This window comes from Rhinatrema bivittatum, chromosome 4 (genome assembly GCF_901001135.1).
Source record: "Rhinatrema bivittatum chromosome 4, aRhiBiv1.1, whole genome shotgun sequence".
Lineage (NCBI taxonomy): Eukaryota > Metazoa > Chordata > Amphibia > Gymnophiona > Rhinatrematidae > Rhinatrema > Rhinatrema bivittatum.
The window spans coordinates 100286374-100294902 of NC_042618.1; the positions used below are offsets into that span (position 1 = coordinate 100286374).

Below are 8529 nucleotides of genomic sequence, written 5' to 3' on the forward strand. Positions count from 1 at the left end.
GAATATCTTTCCAATCTTTCCTCTTTCTCTTCTGCATCTGCGTTTCTCCCTTTTCCAGCCTCAGTACTACTGTCATTGTGTGCCTCTTGTTCCTAAAATCTGCATGGATCGCTGGTCAACCTGGCTAGTCAATCTTCCAGTTTTGGTAACTTGACTCAAAATTTGGTGGCCCTAAGCCAGTGTTCCACTGCTAAATTCAATCCCTGAAAGGGTGTTTTATTTTATTTATTTATTTATTTAGATGTTTATATTCCGCTTTTCGGCAAACAGATACAGCCATGTTCTATGGACTAAGGATTTTTTTTTCCTGATAGAACAAACTTTCTCCAGTGACTGTCGCAGAGACAGGAGAGTAACCTGAAGTCTCTTTATCTCCTCCCCCTTCTATCTCCTTCAACCCTCTAATCACCTATCACTTTCCTTTCCTGTTTTTAAACGTTTCCTAGTTACTGATTCGTTCACAAATTAAAATTTGAATTGAATTAGCATATTTTACAGACCATCACTTTTTACCTCCTAATTATTATTATGCATAGAGACGCTTATCAGTTTTACAAGCACATTATGTGCAGGTGTTACCATGTCACTGGGTGGCGTGCATAATAAGGCAAGCAGCCTGGGAGCGAGGTGGCTAGCACAGGACAGAGTCTGGGTGAGCTCGCAGCTGTTATTTTGTGATACCTGGCCTCCTGCTGTCCCTTCCTTTTTTTCTTCTCTGCTCTACTTTATTGGATCCACTAGTGCAAACCAATTGGAGCTGGCCAGCTTTGTCCCTGGACCTGCCTCCTCTTGCCACTGTCCCCTCTGCCTGTTATTTGTATTCTCTAAGGGTGTGAAGCTTTCTTTACTCATCTCTTTGTTCTCCCTTTCAGGTGAAGTTGTCAGATTTTGGATTTTGTGCCCAAATCAGTAAAGATGTCCCAAAAAGGAAATCCCTGGTGGGAACTCCCTATTGGATGGCACCAGAAGTGATCATGAGGTCACCGTACAGTACAGAAGTAATCTGCCTCTCTTTCTGAAAAAGTCTTTGGGGTATTTTCTGGCACCGTGGCAGCCTCTGTGTGTGTGGGGGGGGGGGGGGGGGGCTCGACTTAGTGAAATGATTACTGATTGTGCACAATAGTAAACCGGGCATTACATTCACTGGCATTCCTTGCCTGAATGCCTACATTTCTACAGATGTCATGGAAATGTTATATTTGGTGCAGGGCTCGTTTCAGTCCCCATCAGAGCAACTTCTTGCTGAGGCTGTCTTCTTCTCCATAGACAGTCAACAGAAAGCGGTCGTGGACCTTTCAGGTGGTTAACAGGGAGTTACTCACTTGATGACGACTTTCTGTTAGTTTCACCTCAAACTGGACTTTCTGAGGAGCATCAGTCAGAAAGCTGCCTGGAGTGATGGAGGGGTGTAACAGAATAATGCGTTCTTTCCCAGTCAGCAAAGGAGAGGGCATGCTGGGCTGTTACCAAACCTTGCTGTGTAAATCACAGATCCAGCCATGGAGAGGCAGTCAGCATAGGGCAGCTTTGGACCCTACTTCTGATGAGACAGAGCCCTCTTTAGGCCGTGACTAGAAATCAAGTTGACCTCTTTAGGAAGTCTTTGGTTGCTTGTAGACATGTAAGGATATGCTTTTCCCTGCAGGTGGACATTTGGTCTCTGGGGATAATGCTGATCGAGATGGTGGATGGGGAACCCCCGTATTTCAGTGACTCCCCTGTGCAGGCAATGAAGAGACTCCGAGACAACCCTCCTCCCAAACTGAAAAATTCTCATAAGGTGAGCAAGGCTTTAGTTGATGGCTAATTGGGAGAATTTCTAAAATTGAATGCCTTGAATTTTGATTTTTTAAGTCAATATGAGTGCCCAATTTTAGGTATAAAATATATATTTTCTGGGGTGATATACTGTACTTCCACTCTCTATTCTGGAATACATTTTTGTAAGTAAAGTGTCTACGATAGGAGGTTACCTAAGACCCTGAAAGTGAATGACTTTTGAGAAGGAATTCTAGTAGAAACCCTTTTGCATGTTAGAACTGATGTGTATTTTTATATTCTGCTGAAACTTAGTAAAATATTTCTAGTAATGAATGGATGTCAGCGAGTCTCTGGCTTTCCAGCCCAGATTTGACCGGCACATCCTCTCCATTTCTGGTGTCTCTTAGATTTCACTCCAGGTAAAACTGCAGTGAACATTGGGTCTCTTTTCTTTAAATGTATATACTCTGTGAAACCCAGTGTGCCTGGAGCTTCCTTTGGATGTACGTTTCTGCAGCCGGTAATAGTTTGTTTATTTCAAATTACTTTTAGACCGCATACTCAAAAAATGTCATAGTGGTTTACAAATATAAAATCACATACCTAAATTAAAATACAACATATTTCATTTCTAAACTGAACTCTGTCTACACCAATATGCCCGGTATCCCTTGTTCAGCATTAACAGCTGGCTGCATGCTTTAACGTTGAGTTTTTAACACTCATTTCTGAATTTGCACTGGAACATTTGTGTTTGTGCTGGGACCAGGCAGTCAGGCAGTAAGAAATGCCAGAGAAATACCTGAAGCCTGTACAGATCTGCTGCATCCTGTCCGCCTGTGCTGAGCTCCATATATACGGAGGACCCCCAGTGCCTCGCCGGTCAATGCTGCGCCTACAGTCTGCTAGAGAGGGCTCCCAGGAGCTCCTTGTTAAAATGTTTCATGAAAACGATTATTTTAGGACTGAAGTGGAGCTGGTGAGAGGCTCTGGATAAGAAATTGGTAGCCCAGAGCTGATTTTCTTTCTACTGCTGTACTGACAGCCTGCATTCAGTTCCATCTGCATGTTGTGCCTGCGCGTAACAAGATGGTACTGCTGGGAATTCAGGCAGTTGGGCTTGAGTGAGTGGGAGAAGGTCGCAGAGCATTTTCAAGTCTGTCTCTGAACAGAAAACATTAGAATGATACTTGAGTTATGCATTTGTCTGTGTATGTGTGGTATAGAGAAGCATTCTTTACTGGAGTTTTAGTTACAGATATAATTATTACAGAGAACGTTGAGTGGTTGGAGATTGAAAATGGTAAGTGAAAAATCCAGTGGATATGCTTCACTTTACCCAGATGTCCACATCTGTATCTGATAGCTCCCATGAGCCAGTCAAGAAATGCATTGTTAGTCCAATAACAATGTATCGTCTTGTTTATTTTTTTTGCTTTTTGTTAATCTTTTCTTTCCATGCATTCAAGGACAGGAGTTCATTTCTTGGGCTCTGTTGTTGTGTTAGCTGTCCTGCTAAAGCTCTGACTCTTACTTTTTTTTTTTTTTTTTTTAAGAAGGAGGGAGTTATCTCGGTGAATAGTCAGACCTATGTTGCCTTATGGATCAGGGAGCTCAGATTTAACCACTCTGGTCCTGCCTCTTCCCAGACCTCACCTGTACTGAGAGACTTCTTGGAGAGGATGTTGACACGGGATGCTATGGAACGAGCCACGGCCCAGGAGCTTCTGGACCACCCTTTCCTGCTTCAATCAGGGCTCCCGGAGTGCCTTGTGCCCCTGATCCAACAGTACCACAAACGGATCTCCTCCTCCTGATCCAGAGGAAGAAGCTACGTGGGAGTTGGCGGCTGCAGTGATGGTAAAACCAAGTTCTGTCAGACAAAAGCATGAGTCTGTGTTGTCCTGGGAACACAGCCCTTCTAAGCAGTATTCTCTTTTCAGGGCTCAATGTGAAAACTGCTCTAGGTGTTTTGCTATGTCACGTTTGCTGCATGTGGACGAAGTGGCACACTGGGTGCATAGCATTTTGCAGCCAGGCATGGAGTGACTTTTGGACTGTTCAGTTTTATCCTATTGAGCCGACGTTTGATAGACTATGAACTTTTTACATCAAGGCTTTTCATTGTTATTGGTGTTTTGTCTTGGCTATTAGCCATCCAGAAATGTGATTGTTTACAGTAAGTAGTTTTTATACTGGAATCAAGGAGAATCCTCAAAAGCTCTAATGACTGCTGCACCTTTAACTTTCAAACCCTTGGATGAGATTGCGTTAATGGAAGCTCTGCAAATCTTCCATTATGCACTTCCTGTTGGCCCAGGTTGCAGGGTCCACTCTTTACTGGAACTGCTTTATTCTAGTCCAGGATTTTTCCAGCTGCGATAAGCACTTCACGGGAGGGCTTTCCCTGGTCCAGATTTCAATCTCAAATTTCAACGGTACTCTTCTTTACACCAACTGTAACCATACGACCTCTAACTGCACAACTGGCTTCAAGAATTAACCAGAACTGGAAAACAAGGAGGGGTGAGGTTTGACCTGGAAAATGTTTTGTAAAGGGAGTACCAGGCAGCATGCAGGTGCAAGGGGGCTCTGGGGTCAGGACATCCTGCTCCATGATTGCTGTTTTGAGGGGTTATTTCAACACAGTTGTAATGTAATATACAAAATATTGAGCACTTTGAGTGGTAAACTTTTAATAAAAATGAGCACAGGCTGTTTGCTACACTTTGGCGAGTTTCTAGTCTTCTTTTATTTTCCATTCACTCATGTCCTCTGCCTGTCTAACTACCAGTTAGCTGGTGTTAGATTGAATATGGGAATTTATATTGTTATCTACTCTAAGTGGAAGAATCGTAACTGAGCAGACTAGATGGGCCAATTTGGTCTTTTTCTGCCTCCCTTACTATGTTACCCTGTCACTGATCCATCCTGGCATGATTTGTGCTCAGAAACTTCCTTCTCTTCAGTGCATGATTTTGGGCTATGCTTCACAAGCTTCCCATTGAATGAAAAAGCTTTAAGTGCATTGGCTGTAAACCTCACAATTACTCAGCAGTCATATTTATGTTCTACTGATGTTTGCAGTGATTGTACTTGGGATATACTTTATTTTGAAATGAAGAAGCTGGTGCTATCTTGTAGGCTACCACATTTATTGAGGCAAGCACTGAGGCATAAGATTTCAAGCACGTGAGTCCACTTTGTCAGATGCATCACCTTCTTGCCCTTGAAATCTTATGCCTCAGTGCTTGCCTCAATAAATGTGGTAGTCTTCAAGGTAGCACCAGCTTCTTTGTCATTATCATAATTTATATGTGGCACCCTGGTTATCATTGCTCTGCCAGTTCTGCTGCTAAAGACTAACAGGGTTACTCTTTCATAAGATGAAGAAAAATTGATTAGGGTAAGAATGATGAACTGATCAGAGGATGAGTGGACAAGGGTGCCACTTAATGCCAGGAAGGATGTATGATTTTCTTATGTGGGCAAAAATATGAGGGCTTTTTAATTAAATAGAAAACTGAACCTTACTGGGACCTTCTGATTTTTTTTGTTCTTCCTTTTTGCAAGCAATACAAGATATGTTTCTCCAGCTTCCCTTTATGTTACACGGCAAGTAACAAAGAGAAGAAGAGAAACTTGGCCACTCTTCTCCAAAATGGTTTCCCTGTAACACAAAATAAGGAGATCCTGTGTGAATAGAGAACCCTTGTGGGGTCAACCACCCACATTTTAGAAGACTGCCAATCTTATGCAGTATTTGGGCATATTTTTCCCATCTGACATCCTGTTTACTTTTTGCTTAAAAGCGTTTGCCAATTTCTCTGTTTGAAACTGCAACACAATCCTTAAAGGCATGTATTTTGAGAATTATTTACACATTTATATTTTAAATTCATAGGCAGGTATATTTAATCCCCTAAAAAGTAAATCTGCATTTTGATTAACTCAGTTTGTGGCTCAAGATCTTTTATATTCCTCCTTTACTATTGAGAGAAACGTATGGCTATGAAGGGTGCTGAATTTTGTCAATTCGGTGGATACTCACAGCCACAAAAAATATCAATAGATAAAAGGGTAACTACAAGGCATTCAGTATCTGAACAGAAAGAAACAAATACATATTTAAATAATACTGCCTTTATTAACTATTTTCTTAGTAGTTCTGTCAACAGAATAGGTTTTTCATGTCTAAAGAAGCAATATATATTATCTTTCCTGTTTATGTGCATTTATTATGCATGAATAGGGGCACTTCCCCGCCCTCCTCCCTTAACCTGAACAGTCCCGGGAGTGAAAAAAAACCTGCCATACAATGACGGGATGACTCGGGCAATTCTGATTATGGTTGAGAAGTGTTTAAAAAAGTATACAAGAAAGGCAAATAAAACCGAAAGCACAGTAACTTTCACAGAAAGAACAATTTAATATACAAAAATATAATATAGATTAACGTCTCGTGTCGATCGGTAGTTTAACGTTCACATTTGTATTACTGTAATAAATATGGTTTATAAGAAGTTTCAACTATCGATTAAACTTACACGATAAATTCTAAGCCAGGCTAGGTATTCACTATGAAAATTGACAATCTGCTTGATTTACTTGTCCATACAAGAGCAAGCTGTGAACTTTGCGGCTGCAACCACCATTTGGCCTTGCTGAGTATTGCGGAATCTTGAAAATATTTACTTTTCTATTGCAATTGCTTGACTGAAAGTTGCAAGGATATTCCCTTTTTATCATTTTAAGTATTCCAGAATCAGATGCGGGCGCACATAAATCCCTCATTCTCGGAGGCGGCGCAGGTTTACTTCTCTCCTTGTTTTCATTTTGCTTGCCTGAAATGTCTCAGTAAAGGGCGTTATTTCATATTTTTTTTTTTCTACGTCGTGCAAGGTGGCACCGTTGCAGCCGATGGGTCGGAACCTCGCCTTCACAGGCCTCAGGAAATGCCACCCAGAGTTTGAGATCAGGTCGGGGGAGGGGCGGCCGCCCCGGACGGGAGGAGAGCGGGGTCAGTCTTAGTCGCTCCGCGTGTTTGAAGGGAGGGCTCCCGGCTGCAAGTGACGGCGCTTAGAGACGGACCCGGAGCTCTGCCGCTCGATCGGTGCAGGAATAAGGCGGAGCCGTCAGGAGAGGGGGGGGGAGCCGCGCCGTCCTAGAGGATGAGGGGCTGCCCCCGGCCCCGGGAGAGGAGATGCTGGCTCCGCGTGGCTTCCTCCCGGGGCAGCCCCTGGAACTCCGGCGAGGTGACGCTCCGCAGCAGGCGGCTGCCGCCCGGGGAGCGCGGCTGGGCGCGGGCCGGGGCGCCGCCGCTCTCTGTCCGCGGGAGGATCTCGTAGGACTTGGACAGCGCCCGGCTCCGGCTCTCCAGGGCGCGGCCGGGCGGACTCGGCTCCTCGCACGGCGCCGCCCTGCCGCTCAGGGGCTCCTGCAGGGAGCGCTGCTGCCAGGCGCGGGCCGGGAGAAGGCGGCTCCTCCGTCCCGCCTCGGACTCGGCGGCCGCGCCGTCCGCTCCCCTCCCGGGGGAGCAGCTGGAGGAGCGCGTGAAGATCCAGGCGTTGAGGCTCCGGTGCGGCTGCTGCTGCTGCTTCTGCTTGCCGGCGTCGCTCCACTGCTCGGGCTCCCCGCTCTCCCGGCTCAGCAGCCGCGCCCGCCGGCGGATGTTCTCGCCGGGGCCCCGCGCCTTCGGGGCCCCGCGCTCGCTCTTCCGCTGCGGCTGGAACTGGCGGGCGAAGCGCTCCAGCACCTGGCGGGGCAGCGGCTTGGGGCTGTGGCCGGATGGCGCGGCCTCGGGGGCCGCCTCGCCTCCGCGCTGGGAGCGGCGCAGCACCCCCTGGCTGCTCAGCGCCCGCACGCACTCGCTGTGCCCGCGGACGGAGGCCACCTGCAGCGCGGACTGGCCGGCGTGGTTGGTGCGCTCCACCCGCAGCCCGAGCCGCTTGAAGGCCTTGAGCAGGAACTCGAGCACGGCGCTGTGGCCGCCCGACGCCGCGTACATCAGGGCGCTGTTGCCCCCGCGGTCGGGGATCTCCGGGTCGGCGTTGAACTGCACCAGCAGCTTGACGAGCTCCAGGTGGCCCAGCTCGCAGGCCAGGCTGAGCGCCGTGCGGCCCCGCTCGTCCTCCTCGTTCACCCCGGCGCCCTTCTCCAGCAGCAGCCGCGCGAACTTCAGGCTGAGCGCGGGGTCCGGCAGGCAGGCGGCGAACATGAGCGGCGTGCGCCCCTCCTCGGCCCGCGAGTTCACGATCTTGCTGTCCAGCGCGTCCAGCACGAAGCGGGCCAGGTGCACCTTGCCCCCGTGCATGGCCTCCAGGAAGGTGCGGGTGCCCGAGCTCTGGCACAGGTCGCGGGGTCTCAGCATGGTTGCGCTGCGGTGCCAGCCGCCGGCTGCCGCCGGCCCCGCTGCTGCCGCCGCTCTTATAGCTTCGGGTGGCCGTCCCCATGGTGACAGCTCCCCCCCCGCTCCGCCCGCCTGCAGCTGGGCACGCAGCCACCAGCCGAGGGATGCCCCGTGGCATTGATTTCACCACCCCGGGCAGACTTGCACCGGCTTTCATCTGCTCTGGTGCAAGAGGGCAGATCTTTTTATTTGTTTTTGTTTTGTTTTGTTTTTTGTCCTTGTTTTGTGTGCGCCATCCAAGCAGAGAAGCTGCTGGATGCGCACATCTCACTCTTCTGTATAGGAAATAGTAATTGAAACTTCAGTGTGAACTTCCAGTTTTGAGAAGAAGCTACTCTCGATGCCCAGGGCAAGGTATA

The 8529-nt window shown here is 47.7% G+C and overlaps 2 protein-coding genes across 4 annotated transcripts in view; one reads left to right on the plus strand and one right to left on the minus strand.

Moving 5' to 3' along the window:
* Positions 1 to 4481, plus strand: part of PAK6 (p21 (RAC1) activated kinase 6) — a 103667-nt gene extending 99186 nt beyond the window's left edge. For all 3 annotated transcript variants that reach the window (XM_029598513.1, XM_029598514.1, XM_029598512.1), the window contains exons 9-11: positions 873 to 998; positions 1646 to 1780; positions 3411 to 4481. In XM_029598513.1, coding sequence (XP_029454373.1) covers positions 873 to 998; positions 1646 to 1780; positions 3411 to 3578 — 429 coding nt within the window. In that variant the 3' untranslated portion in view covers positions 3579 to 4481. The remainder of the gene's footprint in view (positions 1 to 872; positions 999 to 1645; positions 1781 to 3410) is intronic.
* A 1426-nt stretch (positions 4482 to 5907) lies between these two features.
* ANKRD63 (ankyrin repeat domain 63) lies at positions 5908 to 8148 on the minus strand. The gene has a single exon (XM_029598515.1). It carries the CDS (start codon positions 8129 to 8131, stop codon positions 6926 to 6928), a length of 1206 nt encoding a protein of 401 aa, XP_029454375.1. The 5' UTR covers positions 8132 to 8148; the 3' UTR covers positions 5908 to 6925.
* Positions 8149 to 8529: the final 381 nt, after the last annotated feature.

Excerpts from the sequence above, each read along its gene's own strand:
- ANKRD63 (XM_029598515.1), bottom strand. The coding sequence starts at position 8,131 with ATGCTGAGACCCCGCGACCTGTGCCAGAGCTCGGGCACCCGCACCTTC.